The sequence below is a fragment of the Ochotona princeps genome, chromosome 1, assembly GCF_030435755.1.
Source record: "Ochotona princeps isolate mOchPri1 chromosome 1, mOchPri1.hap1, whole genome shotgun sequence".
Lineage (NCBI taxonomy): Eukaryota > Metazoa > Chordata > Mammalia > Lagomorpha > Ochotonidae > Ochotona > Ochotona princeps.
In genome coordinates this window covers 81,415,777-81,442,806 of record NC_080832.1, presented here as the reverse complement: position 1 = coordinate 81,442,806, position 27,030 = coordinate 81,415,777, and the positions used below count along the sequence as shown (strand labels likewise).

Here is a 27,030-nt window from a genome sequence, read left to right as displayed (position 1 = left end):
AGGCACATACCTACCCAATGGAAGGCAGGGCAGTATGGGAGGAGAAGAGGGTGGAACTTAGAGTGAACAGATAGAAGGAATATCACAGGACTGCTAGAAGCCCTGCATTTGCATTCCTTAACTGTTCTTTAAGGATCTCTTCCTCAAATCTTGGAAACAATACAAGGAGTCTAGGCAGTAGTTCTGCCCATAAGTAACACTTTCTTCCTTGAGAGAAATATAATCCAAAATTTATAGCATGTAATGGATTCGAGGACAGATATGAGAATTGGAAAAGTGAGCCAACAAGAGAGTATTGAAGGGAGGAGTGATGGCAGTAGATGAATAGGGAACAGTAAGAATATGTCCCTGATTAGAACATACGGTTTGGTGACACTGTAATAAATGATAAAACTCAGCAGACCACAATGTTTCTCCTTTCTAAAAGCACACTGAATGTGGAGCAGCCCTAGCCCATCATTTCTAGTTTCCTTCATAATTCAGATCATATGCATTTGTTATCTCAGGTATTTAAGAATAAAATACATAAACATGGCTCTCACAAACTCTAACAGGATATTAGTAGCAATGCAGAAAACGTTATAGAGAACATTCGTAAAGGACAGCATTTCTTGGGAAGAATGAGTTAAGTTTAAGTAAAATTTAGCTCTAATATACTTGCAGCAGCCGAAGGTCACATCCAGCCCTTGAATATTATTTGCATAGTTTCTTGGCTAAGAATTCACAACTAAGAGTTGAATATGTTATGCACTGAGCATGAACGACTCTACTTTGACTAATCTTTTCTGTTCAAACTTTTCACCACCATAAAGAACTTTCCAAACACAGCTTTCTTGGAAAAAGAGTAGACGCATGGTCAAGAAACCAGAAAGCAGCAACTTCCAATCATTAAAAACACCAACTTCCGAAGTTCTAACTCCCTTTTTGGAGTCCAGAATCTAAGTACCTTCTTCTACCCTGGAAAAAAAAGTAAAAATATAGATGTAATATAATTATTCATCCTGCTGCTAAGAGATAAAACATTTGTCCAGCAGTTTCCTTTCTCACACCTTTCTTAATATACAAATATGTACAAAACCAACATTTCCCCAGTGTTTATTATGGTTTGACAAATGGGTACCAACTTACAGCAGCATTCCCAGAGTTCCACACCAGAAGAATAATCTCCCTTATCACTTTCAATACCTGATTTGGTCCATGATACTGAAACAAACCATTAGCTCAATTAAAACTCAACCGAATTAGTTAGGAATTTGAGGAAAAAAATTCCCACTTACGTGCTGGAAGTTTTCACTTTTAATGTAGTTGTTTTAATGTATTGTTTTCTCTAGAGTGTATGTATCTCATTAATGATTCAATTCAAACACGCACACAACTGTGAAAGCTATAGGAGACTGGTTTTGCATTCTGGGGCATAAAAATGTTTTTGTCAGAATGTATCTGACAAAAGGTATCTGGCTTTAATAAAAATTTAGTCAATAATTACAGGCTCAGAGGCCACCAGAAAAACTAAACCTAAAGCCAGTGAACAGCCTTGCTTGGTAGTACCAATGTTTAAAATCCTTTCTGATCCTTTCAGTGCAATTGTAACACCAGGCACCTGATACATTCTGACAAAAAAATGTTTTATGCCCCAAAATGCAAAACCAAAGTCTCCTGTTGTTAAAGCATTATTCTAACTGGGCTGTTTGTTATTTCCTAATGATTTTTCATTGTGCGCTCTATAAAACTTCTCACCTACTCTATTTCCTGATGAATACTGGAAAATATGCAAAAATTTTCATTTGAAAACATATAACACTTAAATCAACCTTTTAAAAAAAGATTTATTTTATTTTTATTGGAATGTCAGATATACAGAGAGGAGAAGAAACAGAGAGAAAGATCTTCCATCTGAGGATTCACTCCTCAAGTGACTGCAATGACTGGAGCTGAGCTGATCCGAAGCCAGGAGCCCCGAGCCTCTTTCAAGTCTCACATGCGGGTACAGAGTCCCAAAGCGTTGGGCCGTCCTCGACTGCTATCCCAGGCCACAAGCAGGGAGCTGGATAGGAAGTAGGGCTTTTGGGATTAGACCCGGTGCCCATATGAGATCCTGGAGCATGCAAGGTGAGGACTTTTGCCACCAGACTACCATGGCGGGCCTTTAAGTTAGCTTTTTTAATATAAAGATTATAAGGTTAAACCAGATTAGACTTTCTAAATAAGTAAATGCATATCTAGTTTCCAATAGCTTTATGTAAAAACTTACATGAAAAATACATGCTTGCAAATCCTTCAGTTTAGTAAACTATTAGATACAGTTCTTTAGCATTGTTTTGCATCTACAAAAGTTTCTTTCATACAGCTTTTAGGGAGAAAATTATTTGTCTCTAGCTTATTCTAATAAATTAGTCCAAGTTGTTTTTAATCCTTTCAAGACACAGTGTATCCTATTACTTTTTTTACTTTATGAATTTCATAATATACAAAGTTATGGAAGTACAACAGTAAATTTATGACCCTTGTTAAATGATGCTAACGTTTTTTCTTTCAACGGATGCTTACAGTCACTCCATAGTGTATGTCTAATAAAATTTTATGCCACTAAAAATCATAACACTACTTTTTTGGTAGGAAGTAAGTCATCATTTTCCAGCTATATATTTCACAATTATATTTTATGATTTTTATTACACAAGGCTTATCATTCTTTTGGAAACCTAAAAAATAAACACTAAATTTTCTCCTGGCTGAATACGGTTCTCTTGAAATGATAGAAACCAGATCAGATAATAGGAAAATGAATCTAACAAACAATTATTTTCCATGTTTCTACATAAATTACCGGGGACTAGTGCTGTTTCGTAGAGAATTAAGCCCCTATTACAACACTGGCATTCCATACGGGCACTGGTTCGATTCCCAGCTGCTCCATTTTTGATCCAATTCCCTGCCAACAAGCTTGGGAAAGCAGCAGAGATGGTTCTAGTTGCTGGGCCCCTGAATGCACATGGGCTATCCAGATGAAGCTCCTAGCTCCAACTATTCAACTTATCACCACTGACTCTCAGGATAAACATTGGCAGGAACCTGGAACTGAAAGCAGAAGTAAAACTTGAACAGTTACTCCTATATGGAAAGTGGGGTCCCCATCCAGTTTCTTAACCACACCACCAAATTCAAACCCCATATTTGTGTGATTTTAATATGTTAATTTAGAACCATTTAATTTAGTTTCCATATGCAAGAATTTTTTTTAAGATTTATTTATTTTTATTGGAAAGGCAGACATACAGAGAGGAGAGACAGTGAGAAAGATCTTCCATCTGATGATTCACTCCCCAAGTGAGCACAACGGCCAATGCTATGCTGATCCGAAGCCAGGATCCAGGAACATCCTCCAGGTCTCCAACACGGGTACAGAATCCCAAGGCTTTGGGCTGTCCTCGACTGCTTTCTCAGGCCACAAGCAGGGAGCTTAATGGGAAGTGGAGCTGCTGGGATAAGAACCAGCACCCATATGGAATCCTGGTGCATTCAAAGTGAGGACTTTAGCTGCTAGGCCGCTGCATCGGGCCCTATGCAAGAATTTTTTAAAAGGTTTATTTATTTTTATTGGAAAGGCAGACAAGATCCATGGAGAGAAGAGACAGAAAGATCTATCCACTGGTTCACTCCCCAAATGGCCGCAATGGCCAGAGCTGAGCTGATCCAAAGCCAAGAGCCAGAATCTTCCACTGGGTCTCCCAAGCTGGTGCAGAGTCCCAAGGCCTTGGGCTGTCCTCTGCTGCTTTCGCAGGCCATAAGCAGACAGCTGGATAGGAAAAGAGTAGCTGGGACACAAATCAACACCCACATGGAATCCTGGCATGTGCAAGATGACGATTTAGCCATTGAGCCATCGTACAGGGCCTTAAAAATGTTTTTGGTGTTTTATTGGGATCACATTAAATTTGTGAATTAATACAGGAAGATTTGCCATCTTTACTTTTCCAGTACTAAAATACAGTTAAGTCTTTCAATGTGTCAGTCTTTTTTATGTCTCTAAGTAGTATTTAAATATTGTATGTAAATCTTCCATTTGTTAAGTTTATTCCTGGATAATTTATAGTTAATATAATCTATCCAATTTTTCCTTTTAGAGAAATGAAAAGTACTGACTTTTAGTACTGATCTTATAGAGGTATACATTTTGCCACCTAATATTATTGATTTCTCCTTTGTTGGTCATAGGTTTTGAATGTTTCTGAGTCTGTCTTCAATTAAATACAAAAATAATAGGGGAGTTTACTATTTCAATTTTTTTGCACATTTCCTAAAATGCCTGAATTTGATAAAAATGTAGCCTGTGATTTAATAAAAAATACAGTTTTCCTTCAAGAGCTTATATATAAATGAACAGAAGGAAATACCATGTTTGGGAATTATAACTGAACTTCAGTTCCTGTAAAGTTGATTTAAAATTGTACACATGTGCCATGAACTCTTTGAGGATGCCTCGTTTATACTACATCTTGTAGAGAATGTACAGGGGTTTATATTCCTCATCTCACAAATACAACTTTATGAGATACAAACCTGATTATCTCCACTGTATAAAAGAAACCAAGAAGCAGGAAGGTTAGGTAACTCATATAATGTCACAAAAAGAGCAAAATGTGGCAGAAGAAGCATTTCAATTTGTGTGCTCTGGTTACTGATGACATGTAGGAGACTAAGAAAACACAGCTTGGATAGGAGTATGGCACCACATGGCTGGAGTAATGTAGGAAAGGAGTGGACTGAGTTCAGGTGCTCTTTTCAAGGTCATATTTGTCAGCAGATTATCAGTCCTTTGGAACCACCTACAGTACTACACATTACCGCTCCTTGGCACATATATAGATTATTTTACTAATTATTATTACTATTTCACTAATTAAGGAAGCACTATTTACAGATCTCAAGCTCGTGTGCAAAAAAATACAATGTCCTTCATGTTTTGGTGTCTCTTACATATTTTTTTCTATTATGGGCTCCATGTGGGATTAAAACCTCACTGTAGCTATTTTCTCAAAATGATCACTCAAATAGTTTTCCTTAGGAAATTTAAAGACTCTTCAGTGAAATCAGGGACTTCTGAGTTAATTTAAGGATTTTAAGACCCCATTTCTGAAATTGCAACAAAATTCTAGGACCATCAGGAATGTGGGAGGGAGGTCACTCGACCCTCATCCCTTCACAGCAACATCCTTAAAGAGGTTTATATGCCAAGCTACCTCATAGCCACCAGACTCTCTCATGACTTGGCAATCAACATTGTGACTGGGATGGGCATTTGGCTCAATGATTAAAATGCTACTTTGAACATCCATATCCCGAATGAGACAGTGACAACCTAAGTTGTCAGGTGCCTGCCATTCATGTGGGAGACCTAGAACCTCCTGACTTTGGCATGACAGGTCATGGCTCTTCTGGCTCTTGGGGACTGAATCACTGGATGGGAGATATCTCTGTTTTTCTTTCTCTCTGTGTCACAAATAAATAAGATAAAATATTAACAGGTTACAATCTATACACTTAGAGTCAAAATAAGGGTAGGTTTGCTCACCACACACTGTTTTATAAATATGAATCAGCACTGACACACTGGACTACCTTTAAAAGACCAGGAGCAAAATGTTGGGGCTGATGCCATGACATAGTAGGTTAAAGTCTGTAGTGCTCATATCGCACATGAGTGCTGGTTAAGAGTCCCAACTGAGGGGCCTGGCGTGGTGGCCTAGTGGCAAAAGTCTTCACCTTGCATGCACCAGGATCCCATATGAGCACCAGGTCTACTCCCAGCAGCCCTGCTTCCCATCCAGCTTCCTGCTTGTGGCCTGGGAAAGCAGTCGAGGACGGCCCAACACCTTGGGACCCTGCACCCATGTGGGAGACCTGGAGGAGGCTCCTGGCTCCTGGCTCCGGATCGGCTCAGCTCCAGCCATTGCAGTCACTTAGGGAGTGAATCCTCAGATGGAAGATCTTCCTCTCCGTCTCTCCTCCTCTCTGTATATGTGATTTCTCAATAAAAAAAAAAAATCTTTAAAAAAAAAGAGTCCTGACAGTTCCACTTCCCATCCAGCTCTCTGCTAATGGCCTGGGAAGGCAATGCGGATGGCCCAAGTGCCTGGGTCCCTCCACCCACTCCACAGAGCTCCTAGCTTCAAACTAGCCCAGCTCCAGCCACTGCTGCTATTTGGGGAGTGAAATGGAAGATGAGGCTCTCCTTATTCTCCCTTCATTGCAACTCTACCTTTCAAATAAAAATAAATACACCTTAGAAAATGAAGTGAATCATCAGGAGTAGAAGCATTGGGTCTCTAATCTGAGATTAAATCCATCAGCTCCTGCCTAGCGCAGAGCCTGCTCTCTCCAGCAGCGGTTCCCACCACTCACTCCAGCTGGATGGCCTCTTTTCTCAAGATCTTCCTTCAATGCTTTTCTTCTGGAGGACTGCTTCCTTGGATTGATTATTATCCCAAACTTTGTATAATATCAACAGGTTCTTTTCTGTTACTTGGTGGTGAGATAAAAGTCTAAATACATTCAATCTAACTAACTAAACCTCTCAGTTATTCACATTTAAACTCTGAGTTCTAGAAAAATATCTTTATCAACTTCATAGTAAAACACAATAACAACTGATGTTTAGACCTGATTACAATCTGATAGGTCCATGGCTTTTAAACTGATGAGGCACCCAGATAGCAGTTCTACATGAATTTTTTTTTAATTGGAAAGTCAGATTTACGGAGGGGAGGAGGATCTTCCATTCGATGGTTCACTCCCCAAATGGCTGCAATGGCCAGAACTGAGCCGACCCGAAGGCAGGAGCCAGGAGCTTCTTCTGGGTCTCCCACAGAGGTGCAGGGTCCCAATGTCCTTGACTACTTTCCCAGGCCACAGGCAGGGAGCTGGATGGGAAGTAGGGTTGCTGGGATCAGAACCTGCGCCCATATGGGATCCTAGTGTGCGCAAGGCAAGGACTTTTGCCACTAGGCTACTGCACCAGACCTTCTACATGATTTCTCATCAAACATTACTACATTGGGTTTTATAGTATATTACAAAAAATAAAGGAAAGAAAAATGCATTTTCTATAGCAGCAAAAGTAAATTAATTCACAGTACACCCTTGATGAATCATGCATTTTATTAATCAGAGAACTCATTTTTGTAAGCGTTCTTGTCAAACTTATATAATGGAGACTATAAAGTCTTAGATCAGAGGTTGCTGGCTCAGTGATGTTGAAAATGGTGTAACACGGAGTTGGAAAATTATTACAACCACCCAAGGCTAAGCATTTTTGTAGAATCAGGATCTGATGAAATGAACCTAAAGAACATTTTTAGTGGGCCATTCCAGAATTAATTCAGAGTGCTTCTACCCAAGATGATGATATGCTTGGCTCCACAGTGCTCAGAACAGATATGTTCACATCCCGGGCCTTTTAAGAGGATCAGCTTTTCTAATCACAAACTTCCCAATCCTCAGAAGCTATCTTTTAAAAGTTACTGTGATTGCCCTGTCCCTTCAAATACAATCCAACATCTCTTCCTTTTAATCATATGCCACCTACGCTATTCCCTTGAATATGCACCTATGCTATGCCCTAAAAGGGAACATCTTACCATCTCAGTCTCCTTTATCTTAGTCTTGGTTTCTAGTGGTAACCAGCAGTTGCTATTACAAGATAAAGAAGAATCTGAAAGTGAAGTTTGACCTTGTGTTATTATGGAAAATCAACCGTGAATCATTCTCTGATTTCCTAGCTATAGGCAATTGCTTAGGTTGCATGTGGGAGATCTGGGCTAGGCTAAACAGCACAAGCAAAAGCTGGAGCTGAAGGGCCTGCATGGCTGTGTTAAGCCACAGTAGTTGCCCATGAGTTTTAGAGCATAGTGTGGGCCATGTCAGGCTAGGCTGCTGCAGCAACCAAAATATGAGAGAACCAGATCTGGGGTCAGATTCTGTGTGGGATGTATGGGTTCACCTTAATGGAACTGTAGCATTCTGCCTGTTTACATAAGAACAGGGGGTAGATACACCAGGGTGGTGATGCGCCAAGCCAGGCTGGACCAAGGAACTCACTGACACTTGCAAGATTAGGGGCTGGGAGCGGGCCAGCAGGAAAACTTTCCAGGATTCCCCTTTTGGGCCACTGCTTCCACTGGTGAGCATGAGAGCTAGGACTGGGGGTGGGCTTGGCTGCTGCACCCACTGGCAAGTGTTGTGACTGGATGTTAGTCATGTCAGGCTTGACCACAGCAACTTCTGGCAAGTATAATACCTGGGCCTGGGAACAAGCCTTGCAGGGGAGCTGTGGGCACTCTCTTGCTGTTCTGCAGCTCCTGCTGCTGAGCACGAGAACCATGGCTGGAGTAAGCCAGACTGGACAGGTTGCAACACCTATTGGCATACATGTGAACTGGGTCTGGGAGCAAGCTGAGCTGAGCTAAGATATAGCACCCATCGGCATGCACAAGAGCTAATGGGATTTGGGACAGGCTGGCATAGGCCATTATATATGCCAGCACATGCAAAAACCTGAGCTGTCTGTGGGCCTGGTAGGGTTATTGAAGGTCATCCCAACTAGGTAAAGTATCCACTGGTGTGCATGAAGATTAGTCCTGTGGTAGGCTGTGATGGCCTTGGCTGCAACACCCATCCATTCACATGAGAGATGGGGCTGGGGGCAGAACTGAACAGGTAAATGCATCTACCAGTATGAGTGTTAGTTAATTTTAGTGATAGACCAAACCTGACCCTGCACTGACTGACACACACAAGAATCATGTCTGAGATCACCTCAGGTGAAGTGTCTTCGGGCACCCCCTGTTGGAACACAGCCTGTAGGAAAGCTGGGACAGTGGATGCCTGTGGGACCCTGTTGAGAAGAGGCTCCAGGAAAGAGAAGGCAGAAGGCCTCTCACCCACAGTGTGCTTCTGCCCCCAGTGAGTCCTTGGATGTGCTTTCGTGCTCTCCTTGAAGATAGGCGGACATCTGTGCTCTGTCTAGTCAATCAAGGACAGATAGTACTCTTTATCTATTCCCTGTTTCAGTAACTCTTTGAGTAAGTCACCTTGTTAACTTCTTTGTACTCTCTGTGTTCTTAGACATGATCTAATTCTGAGTTATGTTTGAAATTGTTTCATGAAATGTATAAAAACAGAAACCCTGGAAATAAACTTTGTCAGTTGCCAAAAGAGAGCACTGTCCCCACATTTCTTCAGGTTGCATCTCCTCCCCAGGAACCCGCTAAGTAAACTTGCACCCCCCCAAATGGATTGCTGGACTCAAACTCCAGCCTATCACAAGATATGTGATCTGATCTTGGAGTGCATGTATTGGGACTGGGCCTCCTCAATTGCTGATGCTTGTATAGTGGACATCCAGCTCAGATACACACACAGCACATGGGAGCCAGCTCATCTAGGGCAGGAGAGGACCTGGACTACCTTATCTGAGGATGTAAAGTAGAACAGATGGGATAACCCCCTGGCCAAGCTTTGCAGCAAGTGTCTGGGTGTGTCAATGCACTGAGGTGGATGTGATCAACCAGGCCTTGGAAAGATTTCCTCAACCCTAGTGCAATGAAACTGACAATGTCTCAGAACTATCAAAAGCACGTAACTCTCCTGGAACATTCTTCCCCACATAGGGGTCTTTAAGGGGTCATCAAATGATTGTGCCTCATCCCTGGGTGCAGATGTAGTTTGACCGCAAGGATGTTGTAAGGATACTCAATCCATGAATTCTAATTCCTTTACTTTCTTAAAAACTGCCCATCCTCAGCAATTTTTTTCATGGGTGTGATATAGTAGATAAATATGCAGTTCAAGTCATTGAGTAACTTTCCAAGGTAGCTATTCTTCTTTTGTGTGTTGGGGAAATGAGGCATTGATTCAGTCAGAAGGTAAGAACTCAGAAATAGAAAAACCTATTTTTAACACAGTGAAGAAACTGAAAATTATTTTTATATATGATGCCAGGTAGCACTGGGATTTGGATCAGTTTGGACAGATAACATCCCTCTCTGGTATTAAACATTTGTTCTGGCTGTTGATGTCAGCTGGCCAGAACTCATTAACTTGGAACAGTCTTTTGTTACAGAGTCTCTGAATGTGGCTTTAAGGCTCATGGGGGGTTTGGGGCTTTATTTGTGTTTGAAAGAGTGAAATTACTGATGCTTCTGATACTGAATTTTCAGCTTCTTGTTACTGCAAATAAATTTAAAAAATGAAATGTACCATTTCCATAATCTCCATAGATTCAAGAAATTATACCATGTATCTCCTATGACCATCTTTTCATTAAATCGATATAGAGATCATGTAAACAAAATCTTGCAAGATAACATAGCTAAATGTGTTAAAGCAGAACTTGTCGCTTTATATAAAATAATAGCATGCTTTGTTTCTTTCCTGGACGGATATGGAAATGAAAACTAGCACACCTGCACTTTGAATTCTTGCTTCTTTTTTATGATAATCATGTCTGTGGTGTTTTTTTTAAAAGATTTATTTTATTTTTATTACAAAGTCAGATATACTAAGAGGAGGAGAGATAGAGAGGAAGTGGAGCTGCCGGGATTAGAATCAGCGGCCATATGGGATATAGGCGAGGACCTTAGCCACTAGGCCACGCTGCCAAGCCCATGTCTGTGGTGTTTTTTGTGTGTTTTTTTTTTTTTTTTTTTTTTTTTTTTTTACAGATGTTGGGAGGCTTTTCTCCATGTTGTTGAATTCATAATCAGGTTCAGATTTTCTTTGTCTACTTTGGATATCCCTTTCGACACATTCCTTTATTACACATGGTGTCCTTATTGTAGCTCTTGCTGCTTTGTTTCCTATCTTGTTTACAGAATTAAATAGTGTTAACCTCGAATAGGATAAATATGAACAAATAAAATGCTTCAGATATGAAAAAAAATTTCTTGACTCTGCCAAGTCAAGAAATTAAATCTGAACTAAGGGAATTTAATCTCTCGGCTTCTCATCAGCTAATGAGGATAATAATTGTTCATCAGATTGTTTTGTTAGCATTAACAAGATGGTATGTATGTCCAGTTTCTCAGGGGTCAATAGATTTAACTCTGCTATTGAGCAGCCTCTAGCAGAATGCTAAACAGAGAAGGCTCAGCTTTCTTCTGCTAAGACATTCTTCTTGATTACTTTTTTTTTTTTGCTGGATAAAATCTGCACTGTGCTTTATATAAATTCTTTGAACTACTAGTGAGACACAAATTTTGTTAACATATTTTGGAGACCAAGCAACTAAATCCTCTTAAGGATTTTATGCCAGGGAATCAATCAGATACAAATCTTTTTCTATAAAATAGATTTAAAACATTTCCAGAGATTCTAGTCCACTTGAGTAAGTTTTCAAAAATAGTAGTGTCTGACTCCATATGTCCAAGTACAGTCGTGTAAGGCTGTCCTACAGAGTAACAGGTCATGTCCAAACCGCTTTGCATTGACTCAAAGGAACAGTACCCAAACTTGAAGGCACCCCCTCTCTGTTCAAGACACCACTCCTACAGCCTCACCATCACCAATTAGGGGATTTCTCTTGAAATGCTCATTTGTACTTGAAAAAAAAATGAACTTATACTTGGAAGCACTGTTGCAATATTATATGATGGCGTTATTATATAAGTAGTGTCAGCTGAGCCTATAAAATCCAAAAGCTTTAAAATCTGTAACTGCTGTGATAGATTTAAACAGAACACTCTCACATCACTTACATACACACACATTTCTCCCCAAACATTTCTTTAAGTCCCAGGCCAATTTTGTATGTAACTGTGTTCTTTCTATTTTGACGATCTTTGAGCAACCCTGGTAAAGCTTAAGATAAAATCACAAGTGCTGCGGTTCAGACAGGGAACAAAGTATAAACTCTGAAGGTGATCTCATGTACTCAGAGTTATGCCTTTAAAGGTCAGGTTGATTTGGAATGTAGACAAAGAGAATACAGCAATTAGGAGTTCTCTTTACCCAACCTTAATGAAATGAAAGATATTTGCATCTTCATTATTAACAATGTTAAGTCAGTTTTTCATGCCATTTTCTCTTTTTAAAAAACCCTTCCTTATTTTTAAAATTATGTTTTTAAACAATTTACTTAGCCGAACAGTAGAAACAGAGGCAGAGAGACAGACAAGAACAGATCTCCCATCCACTGATTCACTCCTGAAATGCCTGGGACTGCACAGATGCCAGAAGCTGGGAACTCCTGGAAATGTGGGTGGGTAGCCATCGCCACTACTTCCCAGGATTCACACGAGCAAAAAAAAAAAAAAAAAAAGTGACATCAGGAACCAAGGCTGGATCGCTTCTCGGCGTTTTGGCTAAGATCAAGTGTAGGAACCAAGGCTGGGAAGTGAACCCAAGAACGTTAACATGGGATGCAGGCATCTTAAACAGCATCTCAACTAGCAGGCCAAATGCCCTCCCATTTTCTCTTAATCATCTGTGTCTGTGACTGTAAAAACAAACGAGAAAGAATAGATGGTAGCAAATTATGACCACAACCTTGTTTTAGAATAAAGGAATCCCAGGACATGATTAGTCCACTTTTGGTGCTTAATTTGAGATTTTTTTTTAACAACCCCTGAAAAGTGAAAAATAATTTCTTCATCTATAGTTTTTACGCTTACAGATCAGTGCAATACTAAAGGGCAAATTTGGAGGAGACTTTTAACTTCCCATAAACCTCTTCAGCCTTCTGTCAAAACTACCCCTAATATTTGCAGCCTAAATAAAACAGTGTTAACGTTATTCATACTTAGCCTCAAAAGTAATTCCCAGGCTGTTCTTTCAACAGAACCTGGACCATCTAGGGATACCACTGGCCTTAGTATGTCTGTGTTTATATCTTCGTAAGAGCCTTATTTTGCCTTTTCAGACATTGTGTCATCTTAAAGAGCATGGAGATGGGGAGTCTACACTCATATAACACAAAAAGGAAAACACAAAACAATCCATTTTGTACAAAATATTCAACTACCCAAAAGTGGTCTGTATTGTGTGATCTTGGTTGAACTACATAATTGTTTGGAGCCACAGTGTCTTGTGGGACTTGAAAAAGATGATCTGAGATTTTTAACAATGCTCAGAGCCTCAGCTTTCTGGTTTCATCAAATATCCCAATTATTTATCAATACAGCCTACTTATTTCGTATGCTCTGAATCCATTTTTAGTCTTTTAAATCATTTTTCTGGAGAAAGTGAGGAATCCTTGGAGAACAGGACAAGTATGGATAATGGATGTTAATGCATTCCATTGACCATGCTGCCTTAAGCCCTAAGCTCTCTCCACCAGCAAATCTGGAAGCTGTCTCTGGGGTGGTGGGGCAGGGAGGGAACTGTCTGCAGAGTCACCCACACCCTGGGATACAATGAGAAAGCAATCATAAGGAGAAAACCTTTTTAGCTTCACTTTCTTCTCTGCCTCGCAACAGGAAGTGGGGAAATGTTTCAGAAGGAAAGTTTTCGGCCATGGATTTTGCCCAGAAAAAGACTTTCTGGGGAAAAGGGATATGAGCTCAAAATAAAACAAAAAACAAAGATATGAATTCTCTATATAGGAACACTTGCTTGTACTCATAAATACTGGTTCTTTTTGAATGGCAGTCGGCCTCCCCTGCAGGTACAGCACCTGCATGGAACCGGCCGAGTGCATGCAGCCCAGGCTGAGGCAGTCGGGATGCAGTGCTCAAAGCAAAGGCTGTGATTCATGCTGGGATTTCCCAGCAATTTGGCCCACAGGAAAGAAAGCTTTGGGTCAGCATCCTGCCAGCTCCCATAAGTAGATCTAATTATGACCACTTCAAAAGAGGATTTAACCCAAAGCAGATTTAGTAGGGCAGTTTCCAAAGGGCAATAGGAATCCCAGCCATGACCTTTGAGAAAATCTTACAGGGTTCACTGCCCCAGGAACATGGCAAGTCAGTACCATGGCTGCCTCAGATCTCAGAGTTCAGAGATACTAACTGGAGTGGCCAAGGTCTTAGCGGGAATGTTTATTTTAGAATAAAGTGTCTGTCAGAGCATCCCTGGGTATGTGTGCTGGTACCAAACTGAGGAAAACACTGACAGGTAAAAATAAAGGCATTGAAGTATAATTCCGTCTGTCAAAATTTAGTTATGGGAGAGTCAAAGATTTCAATGGATTCTTACTAAAACATGAAAGTTTTGTGACTCAGTGAGGTTGATTAAAGTATCAAAAGCTTAAAGATAATTGAAAATAAAAAAAGCCCGTTTCAGTTTTGATTTAAAAAAAATTCTACATAGGTCCCAGCAAATGGCTCAGGAGCTAAAATCATTGCTTTGCAAATACCAGGTTCCCATATGGGCACCAGTTCAGGATGGTCCAAGGCCTTAGGACCTGAGACCCATGTGGGAGAATTGAAGGAGGTTCCTGGTTCCTGGCTCTTGGCTTCAAATCAGCTCAGCTCAGGCCATCGCAGCCCCTTGGGGAGTAAACCAGTGGATGGAAAATCATTGTCTTTCTCTCTGTAAATCTGATCTGCCTCATCAATAAAAATAAATAAATCTTGGGGGGAATAAAAAAATCTTTAAAAAATTTTCTATGTAACACTTTACTCAGGAGCTTTTTTTCTTTTTTTGTTTGTTTTTGTTTTAATAAAATTTTAAAAATCCAAAATAGAGAGGAGATTGAAATTACGTGTCTGCAGGAGACACATATGTATATGTAGGAGAATATCATTGTACAATGAGTATAAAAGTACTTTTTGAACTATAAAGCTGTCTTGTTATTATTTCAGTTACTCTCATAGAGCAGGAAAGAATCAGGAAAAGAATAGTAGTTGAGTATGTAGTCACTGCATTCACGCACCTCACTTAAACCACCTCACATGTTTAACTTAGATGGAAAGTGCAGCAGAAAATAGACACAGGGTTGTAAGTTAAGTGATTCACAATGTGATCAAAAGTAATTTGTAGATACCCCTTAAAATGATTTGTTTTCCGATTTTTCAAGGTCAATTAAAAAAAGTTACTATTTTCACCTGATCACAATGCAACACAGAAATTTTAAACCACACAGTTTCCTTTAAATGTGACTTGCACCATTTGTAGCTTGAGGCCAGAGAGTTCGCAGAAACGGGGCGGCGGGGGGAGGGCAGTGGAGTTTAAAATTGCTCAATTTATAAAATCGTCAAATCAGATCTAATATTTGTTAAAACATATAACTGGTAAATCTTACCTTACAGGAGAGTAAGACAAGCACAAAGAAACCATAATTTAAGGATGAGGCACTTAATACATCTTCCATTGCTTTCTTTTCCAATTCTTCTCCAGGGCAATATTCCAAGACCAATAGTACGAAAACATTATCAATTGAAAAACTTCTTTCATTTTCTCTCTTGTTGGGATAGCTTTCATAGTACATAAACTAATGTGAAAAAACCAGATTTCTTTTTTTGGTTGCTAGTAGGTAACAAAAGCAGAACAGGCAAAGTTGTTCCTTGGTAGCTCTCAATTTGCAAGTTCTAAACACAGAAGCAAGCATGCGCCATAACTCCCAGCATTGTAATACAGGGTTATTTGTTTTGAGACTTTGAAATTCACAGACATAGCCACTCGGCTGAGGGACGATCAAGAATAACTTGAAAAAAGAGCTCATTATAAGAATTTTCAATTTGGGGTCCTGCTGTAAGATGTGGAAATTCTTGGTCTGGGAAAATTAGATCCCTACAAGCATAGCAATGGCTTGACCCAATCACTCCTGTTTGGCTTTGTGTGGTGAGTGTTTTTCTAACTCTGTGTTAACAATAAGCAAGAAAATTGGAATGTAAGCATAAAGTTCTAATTATCAAATAATTTATTTGTAGCCAAATATTATAATTTTTACATAGATATTAAAAATGAATTTGATTCATGTATAACGGTTAAGTTGAAGAATTTGCTTTCCTGAAATACGGGTCTCACCCCAAAAAGAGAAAGAAGAGTATTTCAGACAGAAGGCAATTTGTCAGGAAGCTTTTCTAATATAGGTACATCACTGATCACATTCCAAAATAAGCTCCTTGGGTTTTGATTTGGTTTTTAATAGTTTCATGACTTCTAACATGCTGTGGTAATGTTGCACCCTAATTCTATGCATGTTAACATGTATCTGTCTTGCTTGCTATGTTCGCGAATCATCCAGAAAACAGCGGTAGGGCCCGGGCACCTGTCAGGGGAGTCACCACATGGAAGTCTGAGTGTTGACTGGAGGCACACACGCGCAGGAGTCCAGGCAGCCGGATGTGACCAAGGGAATGTGCAGTTACCTCTCCCGCTCCTGCTCCAGCAGGTTGGTGAAGTCGTCGCTCTTGTTCATGTAGTCGGTGTGTTTGTGCTTCTCGTTCTCCAGCTCGTACACGGTGCGCCGGTGACACTTCTCCGCCAGCAGCAGCTGCTCTAGCATGCGCCGGTAGGTTTCCTTCTGTTTCTCTTCAAGTCTGTCCAGCTAAGTAAGCAAACGTGGGAAAGAGCTTAAGAGTGTAACTCATTTGCTTATGACTCTCAATCATTTGATTGATTACCTGACAGGGAAAAGATTGAGGCTGGTGTTGTTTGACATTTCTCCCACTTCATCATTTTCTTTTTGGGAGGTGACCTTATGAACTAGCCATGATAATACTGTAGGAACTTTTCTGTAAATATCTGTATGGTTCCTAAACTTTCAGAAGAAACACTTTCATGGTTTTTATAGACAGCACCACATCACCGATGCAGAGAGAAGGAGGATAACATCGCTCTGAGAGGCTGGCAGCACAGCATGTACATCTCCCAGACCTCTCCTGTGCAGAGTAACGGCCATCATCACCATCTTTTCTTCAAACGTGCAACTAAATGCATTAGAAAAAGTAGATGAAGGATCCAAATCCTCTTTTCACAAGAGATGCTAAATATAGGAAAGATTTTAGAACTTGTAGAGACTATATATCTCTAGCAGAGTCTTATCGGGTATAACAGGTTTTTTTTGTTCCTTTTTCTCTGGCCGGACTATGAGATTCTTTCCTCAAATCTGTTTGCACTATGTTGATTGTTGAATTGAGCCAATCTTACAATATTTTGAAGATTTCCTGTCCTCAATGTCTTACTCTCCTTTTCAAACTCTAGATCAGAATTTCTCAACATTGGTACTAATGAGGCCAGATATTTTGGTATATGCTTGCAATGAGGGAATCCCAACTGAACTTGAGCTGTGGTTATGCAACAAGGTGGAGGAATCCACCATGGGGGGAGGGTTTGGGGAGGGGTGGGGAGAATCCCAGTACCTATGACACTGTGTCACGTAACACAATGTAATTAATTAATACATTAATTTAAAAAAATTTTAAAAAGGGCCCGGCGGCGTGGCCTAGCGGCTAAAGTCCTCGCCTTGAACCCACCGGGATCCTATATGGGCGCCGGTTCTAATCCCGGAAACTCCACTTCCCATCCAGCTCCCTGCTTGTGGCCTGGGAAAGCAGTTGAGGACAGCCCAATGCATTGGGACCCTGCACCCGCGTGGGAGACCCGGAGGAGGTTCCAGGTTCCCGGCTTCGGATCGGCGCGCACCAGCCCGTTGCGGCTCACTTGGGGAGTGAATCATCGGACGGAAGATCTTCCTCTCTGTCTCTCCTCCTCTCTGTATATCTGGCTGTAATAAAAAATGAAAATCTTTAAAAAAAATTTAAAAAAAACTATTGTGGGGGGCTGTGCAGTGGGAGACAGGTAACTGTACCTTTATTCTGCAATGCCCTGTGCACAGGGAAATGTGTAATGACACTACTCAGCTCTGTTCATCTGGATGCCAGCAGCACCAACCCCAGTTGTGATAATCCAACTGTCTTGACACATTACCAAGTGTCCTCTGGAGGGAAACCACCATGCCAATTCAGAAGTATTGCTACAGTTGAAACAGATTTAAAAACTCATTCTCAAACCCACAAGAAAATCCTTAAAACCCAATGGCACATGTTAATATATCTGTACAGCATGATTCTAGATATTTTACCTAAAGCCAAACCCAGTATGTCATGATACAATTCAATACCAGAAAGTTAATCTTGTAACTGTTACTAAGGGACTGTACTACAGTAATCACTTGGGGAATAATAGCAGAGGTGAGGCAGGGGGAGGGGACAATCCCTAGTCTACAAAGCTATATTAAGCTAAAAAATAATTTAAAAAAAGTAATTATCTAATGAAAGTATAGCTAACTCCTGAAAAAAAAAAGTGGAGCAGTTCTACATACTACCACCTTCAGCCTTATCACCTCTTAGTTGTCTAGTTTTCTTTTTGCTGGTTCACTTTACAAATGTCAGCAATAGACAGGGCTAGGCCAAGTTGAAAGCCACGAGCCAGAACTCCATCCAGGTCTCCCATATGGATGGCAGGGATCCACGTACTGTTGCCTTCCAGAATCATTAGTATGAAGCTGGATCAGAAGAGGAGCAGCTGACACTCAAACACACTCCCAGATGAGATGTGCATATCCCAAGCAGTGTCTTAAACCACTGGACCACAATGCTCACCTTATCTTCTGTATCTAATTCATAGATCTTTACTCTCTTTGTTTAGGAACAAGTGACCAGATGGAGACTTGTGGAGAAGCGCAGGTTAACTCATAGTTGATAATGTTTGAGAACATCAGAAATTGGCAAAATGTACTTTGGCTTCTTCTAATACATATTTATAATCTTAAAAGGACACTCTAAATGTCAGCACCATGGTATAATAGGCTAAGTCTCCACTTGTAGTACCAGCATCCAATATGGGCACCAGTTCATGTTCTGGCTGCTTCACTTCCCATCTAGCTCCCTGGTTATGGCCTGGGAAAGCAGTGGAGGATGGCACAAATCCTTGGGCTCCTGAACCCAAGTGAGTGATCCAGAAGAAGTTTCTGGCTTCAGATCGGCTCAGTTCCAGTGGCTATGTCCATCTGGGGAGCGAACCACTGGACAGAGATCTCTCTGTGTGATTACTCTCTGTGTAACTCTGCCCCACTGCAATAAAAATAAAATAAATCTTGTTTTTTTTTTTCTTAAAGAACTCTGGGGCTGGCAGGGTGGTAAAGCAGAAAGCAGTAGAGGACGGCTCAAGTCTTTGGGACCCTGCATCAAAAAAAGCACTTGATCAGCCAGCTTCAGATCAACTTAGCTCTGACCATTGTCACTACCACTTCAGGGAAGTGGATGGAAGATCTTTTTCCTCTGTCTCTCCTTCTCTTTCTGTAAAATATGCCTTCCAAATACAAATTAATCAAGCTTAAAACAGAAAATCTACACACAGGTTTTTACCCCATTTAACAGTTCACTATTACAAAACATTCTCTCCAAGAAATGAAATCTTACAAATGTGATTCTTACCATATTATGTAGAACTTCTCAAGCATTGTGAAATAAAATTTTAAAATGAGAAGAAAACTAGCTTTTAAAAAAATCCTTCCTAATTTATTGCAAAATAAGGCATTCTATCTTTTTGAGGACAATCCTTCCCTAAGGAAGGAAGGGTGACTTGCTTGAAGACTTTGCTTGGAACTGAGCATGTACAGCTTAGCTTTCTCATGTCTCAGTTTATCACAGGTGCTGTGGTATGACAGATACCACTCTGCAGGTACAAACTGCCCCCAGATACTGCCGCCAGGGATCTCTCAGTCAGTCAACCAAGGGAATCCAGAGGAGAAGATGGTATCATTGTTGCCTAGATGCCTGGCTGAGGACTCCAAGGAGACCACCACTGTACTGACATGTGGAGAAAATAACACTTAGAAATACTCAGAATTCTGCAGCAGCTAAGGGAGGGAGCGGGACTCAGCCATTACACTGTCCATGTGGGCATCTGAGGCTGTGTTTCATAGTAACTGCACCCCTAGCTAGGGCCACCGGAGTCTCCAGTACGCTGGACTCCAGCAGTAATTACATTCTCTGGAAGACAGACTATCTCTTAACGCATAAGTAAGTGGCTAAGGCAGTAGTTTGTGTGTGGTATTTCTCAGACGAAATTGCACACCCAGACTTTAAACCATAATGCAACAAAGTCTTCTGCTATAAAATATTAACATTGAAGATTCAGCTTTTTGATTTTAAATTCTGGATCTAAGAATTAATTGGGGATCAACAGATCAGTCATTGTAGATGATTTCTCATTATTTCATCTGAGTCTATGTTGGGTTCCTAAGAAAGAAATAAGGCAGCTTGTCTAGAGCCTCTGAAGACAGCTTCAGTCAACTTAGGACCCTGTAAAGTCATGAATCATACATACTGTGCATGAGGTTTTTGCCTGTCAGCATCCAAGCTGCAGCTTAGCATGGAAGGATGGCTTTTTATTAATGAACAGGGAGAGTATAAAGGACACCTAAGACTTTTAAAATAGTCTCCTTTTAGAAGGAAACTGGAAAGAGATCAGCATAATGCCAAAGAGCTGCTAGGGGAAAATGTGTACCTGGAAGTCTAATTCTGAACAATCAAGTTGGTGGAGAACGCAAGACTTGAAACAAAAATCTCAGTCTGATTAATGAGCGGTTCAGGGAGCCTCTCATTAATTTACCTGCATTACGTGCAAAGGGCTAACTGGAGAAGTGTTGAAGAATTTAGGAAAAGACAAATCTCCTTAGCAGGAAATACAAGATTGTAATGACCAAAATGAATTGCACAAAAGGAAAATGATGCAAATTCTCTCAAAGACAGTGTTGTGAAAATAGGTTGTTTCAGTCTTCTTTGAACCGTGATAAGTGACCCAAAGAAAAGAGCATTGCACTTCCCTCTACAAAATCCACAAAGCAACTGAAAATCAGATAGTCCCTCACAACATCAACTGAATTCCTCCCCTTGAGTAACACAATAGCTCTTCACAACGGCTATATAAAATACAGACAGATCTAATCATGAAACATTCGGGAGATTAGGGCAAGATTAGAAGCACTCTTTAATGAGTTTCACAGTGACAGCTATTACAGATGGAGTTGTCCATATTGTTCAGGCCCTCAGAGAACACACCCATCCTTCAAAGGAAAGATGATACAACCATATGGACCTGGGTAAGACAACAGCAGGTAATTGTAAATGTGGAAGGGCTACCTTAGTGAGGACTACCAAACTGAAGGCAGGAAAGTAGGTTAAGATTTGTACTTAACAAGAAATATTGCTTTCAGGTTCAGAGCTCCATCATTTTGTGCCTCTCAATGAGGAAGCCCATACAATATGGAATATGCAGGGTATTATTTGAGAAACAAATATCCAGGTTTTAAAGCACAGGAGGAATAGAAGCAAAAAAATTGAAACACTCTGCAATCCATAACAGCAATAGAGGAATAAGGGGATCACATGAAAACACTAGTTTTCCATCCAGCTTCCTGGATTTAGGACAGCCTAAAGCCTTGGGACCCTGCACCAGCATGGAAGACCTGTAAGAAGCTCCTGGCTCCTGGCTTTGGATTGGGATAGCTCTGGCCATTGTGGCCACTTGGGGAGTTTACTAATGGATGGAAGATCTTTCTCTCTGTCTGTCCTTCTCTCCATGAATCTGCCCTTCCAATAAACATAAATTTTTTATGTGCCTTAAATATCCAGGATGTATAACTGAAGAATTAGGAAGCTCAAATATGAGGAGAGGCTGAGTTTGGAGAAAGGGTAGCTCCTCCTGAGTAAGTTATGATCTCCTCAGTCACTGGGTGTTAGTGGGTTAGAGTGCTGCCTGATACGCCCGTTCAAGTCTTGGCTGCTCCACTTCCAATCCAGCTTTCTGCTATTGTATCTGGGAAAACAGCAGGATATGGCTGACACGTTTTGGTGTTTACGATCTATGTAGCAGACCCGAATGGAGTTCCAGGCTCCTAGATTCAGCTTGAATCAACCACAGCCACTGCAGCCATTGCAACCATTTGGACCTTAGCAGAAGACAGAAGATCTCTCTCTCTCTCTCTCTCTCTCTCTCTCTCTCTCTCTGTCTCCATCTCTTCCTCTTTCTCTTTCTGTAACACTGTCTTTCAAATAAATAAAAAAAACTAAATAAATTGCATCACTACCTTTTAAACAAGCAAACAAATTGGATTTCTTAGATCAGGACCAAAGAAAAAGTAGAACCAAAGAATACCTAAAATAAGACCTAGGCACTGAGGTCACCATGGCAAACCCCTGACAGTTGTGTTTGAAATACAATTCACTGGCTGGCAGTTTTCCTCTGCCTTTGCAGAGCTGAAGCTGCCAGCAACTTTGCTTCCTTCCATGAGCTCTAGGGTCTGGGACTTGAACTGGTGGCTGTCAGGAGTGTGCCTAAGATTACGCACATGTTTCAATCCCAAGGATGGGTGGAAGAGGGGGGCAGACAGAAAGGCCCAGGCTAGCGTGGTGTGCCTATTGCCCATGTCTGGAGTCTTGCACACACTTGAGGCCCAGAAGAGTGGAGAGGTAAGATGCCAGACCTGCATGTGAGCCAGAGGACTGGGTCTGGGAACCTGTCCATGATCTTGAGTCTCTGGTGAGCAGGCAGAACTCCAGGCCAGCATGCCTCCCCACCAGAACACTGGGCTTGGGAAGACTGGTCTGGGGAACCCAAGTGCTCCTGGGCACAGGGACTATGGATTGATCAGGGAAGGGATATGAGGATGTGAGAGAGAGAGAATCCCTGAGGGAGTATGATGCAGGTGAGGAATGACTTCTGGGGAATTTCTACTGACAATGCCACTGTACCTGCAGGTAAGTGAGGTGGCTGAGACTGAGCAGTTTGCAGGGGGAAGCCAGAGGACCTTTATGGGTCAGACTGATACACCCACTCAAGGAGACTTGAGTTGGGCTACGTAGCATCGACCACCACTGACCACTACCCACTGGCGCACATTAAAGCTAGGGCTGGGGGCCTGCCTGGCAGGGCTAGATAATAGTACTTACCAGTGAATGTCAAAACAGGGGGTGGGTCATTTTAGGCTAGGCCATTCACACCATCCAGCACACAAGAGAACTAGGGTCTGAAGGTAGATTCTGAGTGGACATGTGGGTCTACCTATGTGGAACTACAATTTCCACTGGTTTGTTTAAGAGCTGGGGTGTTGATGAACTGAGCTAAGCATGACCATACAACCCTCTGACACTCACAGGTACTGGGGCTGGGAGCAGGCTGGGCTGGTCCAGGCTGTATCAAATGCAGGTGCATCCAAGAATAGGATATGGGAGGACTGGCTTGCAACATCCACCAGCTCTTACAAAGGCCAAAACAGGGTGTAGGCTCTGCCAGGTAAGGGCCTAGCACCTGCCAGCATATGTGAGATCTGGGTCTGGGAGTGGGCCTGGTAGAGGAACTTGGAATACTCCCTGGTGGGCCATAGCTCCCACTGGGGAGCATGTGATTTAGGCCTGGGTGTTGGTCAGGCCAGGCAAGGTAGCTCCACTTGTCAGCAAGTGCTTGGGATGGTTCTGAAGTGGGGCAGACTTGGCAGGGCAGGGCTGACCTCAGTTCACTGGCATGTGCGGGAGCCAGGTTTGAGTGTGGGTCATGCTAGGCTATGCTATCATACCGACCAATTTGCATGAACCTGGGATAGAAACAGACTGGACAGGGTGAGGCTGCAGCACCATTCTGAGAGAGTTGGGATTGGGGGCAGGACAGCTCGGCCAGGCCTGGCCAGGTAGGGTTGCAGCATCTGATGGCAAAGGCCAAGACAGAGAATGGGATATGCCAAGCTGGGTCAGAGCAGTCAGTATCATGCACAAAATCCGTGGCTGGGAACAGGCAGGGTTGGGGAGCTAAAGGGAAGCCCTGGCTATGTTGTGGTTCCCACTGGTGAGTTTGAGAGCTGGAATGGGGGCAGTGATCTGAGCTGGACAGGACTGCAGTGTCCCTCAGCTTGGGTGTGGAATGGGTCTGGGGAGTGCCAGACAGGGCTGGGCTCCAGGAAACCACTGGTGCTTGTGAAAGCCAGGGAGGCTGTAGGATAGACTGAGCTAGGTCTCGGTACCCGCTGAACCATGTGAGAGCTGTATCTGGGTGTGGACAAGGTGTGACTGGGCTGTAGCACCCAACAGTGAGAACTGGAACAGGTTTGGACTGGATGAGCAAGTTCACTGTTCCTGCCAGGACAGGAGGTAGACTAACAGTCTAGGCCAAGGACCCAACAGTGTGTGCAAGACCTGCCACAGGTAGAAGACCCAATAGAAGAGCTTAGGGAACTCCTCTGTCAGGATGTAGTCTTCACAGGTGAGTGCAACAGCCAAGGCTGGAAGCAACCTAAACCAGGCCAGGTTACAATACCAGCTGTCATACATGTGGGTCAGGTCTGGAGGCAGGCCAGGCTGGGCCAGTCAGTAACACCCACGGGCAGATCTAAGAACTAGAATAGGGTGCAGAACAGGCCAGGCTGGGCTGCAATACCAGCCAGTTCACATTAGGGCTGGGACTAGAGGCTGGCTGGGCTGGGCTAGGCTGTAACACCAGAATGAGCTAGAACTAGGGGGCAGACTGAGCCAGGCCAGGCTGTAGTACCTGCCGCAGATGCTGAGGTGAGATGGGTCATGCCAGACTCAGTGGCAGCATCCACCAGCACACGTGAGACCCCAGGGACAAGGTGCAAGCCCGGTAGGGGGGCAGCAAGGGTTCTGCTGCTGGGTCCTGCTCTCACTGGGATTAGAGACAAACCAGGCAGGGCAGGCTACAATATCTACAATATCTGTTGGCCTACATGTGATCTGGGTTAGGGGGACAGCCAGGCTGGGATAACTAAGTGTATCCACTGGTATGTGCATAGGCCAGAGTAAGAGCAGGCTGTTGGGTTTTGCTGCAGCAGGCAAGTGCTGGAACTAAGGGCAAAGCCTGTCAAGCTAGACTGCAGAACTACTTGGAGAGTGCAAGATCCAGGACTGGCAGTGGGCCCAATAGGGAAACAGTGGAAACCTCTCTGATAGGTTGCAACTTTCACTGCTGAGCATGGGGACCAGGGATGTGGGTGGGCCCGGCTAGACAGGCAGTGGCTCCCACTAGCATGAATGTGGGTTGGACAGTGGGATCTGTTTGGTTGAGCTAGGCTTTAAGGCCTAGCTCGTATGAGAGCTGAATGACACATATGAGAGCTGAATGACATGTATGAGAGCTGAATGCGATGTGGACCACTCTGCTGCACATACTGGGAAGCACAGGAACCAGGACAGGTGGCAGACCTGGTGGGAGTTATTGGGGTTCACTCCAACTATGCTGCAGCTCCTGCTGGTATACATGAGGGCAAAATGTGGGGCAGGGTTGGGCTGGGCCACAGCATCCATTGGTTTGCATAAGAGACAGGGCTGGAGACAGAAATGACTGAGCAATTGCAATGTGCATAGGATGATGAGGGTGATAAGCACAGCTGGATCCCCTACTGTCATGCACACACAAGTGTCAGGTCTGGGATCAACCTCAGACAAGACTTTTTAGGGATCTCCCCCAACCGAACCACTGGACTCAGAACTCCAGCCATGGGGAGAATCGCAGGCTCTATGGTCTGATCATGGAGTGCATGTGTCAGAGCTGGGCCTCCTCAGTGGCTTAGATGGAGAAGTGGACAGTATGTCCAGATGGGCATGAAGGATATGACAGTCCATTGGAGCCTGCAGAGGACATCTGGTACCATAGCAAAGGGTGAAGGGCATAGCAAGTTGGTCAACTCTCCCAACCAAGCATTGTCAGGAAATATCTGGGCAAATGGATACTCAAAGGTGGACTATGCCAGCCAATGGACCTTGGAAGGATGCCGTCATCCTTGGATATGTTAGATTGACAGCATTTCAGAACTATCAAAACCATTTAAGCAGAACCCTTAGAGCATGCTCCACATTGGAGCCCCTGGGATGACATCAGGTGGCCATTCCACAACCCTGGGCTCTGAGGCAGTTGGGAGGCAGGGTGTGGCTTTTCCCCTTTTCTCCTCACTTCTCCCAGATACAGGAAGAAGAAAAAGAAGACTTGGAAACAATTGTCTCATCCACTTTCCCCTAATCCTCGACTCTTCCCACCCTAATCAACTATGCAAACATCATCAAAAATAAAATTTTTAAAATACATAATTCATTGAGGGTGAAGATAGGACATGTAAACAAGCTCCTCCATATTCAACCTGGGGCTTGCCACTGTTCTTAACTACTATCCTTTAAATATTAAAAAAAAAAATTTCCTGTTTGAGAGGGAGGGAGTAAAATGGGAAACAAGGATAGTGAGAGCGAAGGGCAGTCAGAGGCAGGAAGGGAGGTAAATGGAGAGAGGCAGGAAAGATAGCAGAGGAAAGAGAAAACAAGCAAACTCCCACCTGCTCGTTTTCTCCCCCAAATGCCCAGCCTGGGCTGACTCCATGTCCACAAGACTGCAGGCCAGGTCCTCTACGTGTGTGGAAGGGACTCAATTACTAGAGTTACAAACACTGTCACCAAGAGTTTGGTTTGGTGGAAGCTCGAGTCAAATCTAAGTGCTCTGATACGTGATGCAGGCATATTTTCTTTTTAAATTAAAGACTTTGTTATTTATTTGAAAGGTAGAACAACAGAGACAGACAGAGAGAGAGAGGGAAAAGAAAGATCCTTCACCTACTGGTTCACTGCTTAAATGGCTGTAGCAGCAAAGGCTGGGCCAGACTGAAGCCAGCAAGGTATCGGGAGCTCCATTCTGGGTGGCAAGGGTGTTGCTTCATCAAGGTCATTGGCAGGGAGTTGCACTGAAAGTGAAGCAGCAAGGACCTGATGCAGTGCCACAGGACGCTGATGTTGCAGGCAGAGGCTTAGTTCACTACGCCACACGTGGTCCTACTTTCATATATATATATGTTGTTTTAAATGAATGAGTATGATGCTACAGTTGCAGGTATCCACATATTTTTCTATACTGTCTGGGGTTGGGTGGGAAAGAGCTTTATAGGCATTGTTCTGTTTAGTTTCTGAAACTACCAAATGAGATTTACACTATGGTTACTCCTACTTCACAGATAAGGAAATGAGGCTTCAAGAGCTTAAGCAACCTGCCTAAAGTCACACACAGCAAGTAACAGTGGGCATCATACACTTTATTACA

At 42.5% G+C, this 27,030-nt stretch overlaps 1 protein-coding gene across 7 annotated transcripts in view; it reads right to left on the bottom strand.

Annotated features, from left to right (window-relative positions):
• The window catches only part of FILIP1 (filamin A interacting protein 1), a 284,939-nt gene that overhangs the window by 37,176 nt on the left and 220,733 nt on the right, over positions 1-27,030 (bottom strand). For all 7 annotated transcript variants that reach the window (XM_058661290.1, XM_058661296.1, XM_012925595.3 and 4 more), the window contains exon 4: positions 16,308-16,486. In XM_058661290.1, the coding sequence (XP_058517273.1) occupies positions 16,308-16,486 (179 nt within the window). The remainder of the gene's footprint in view (positions 1-16,307; positions 16,487-27,030) is intronic.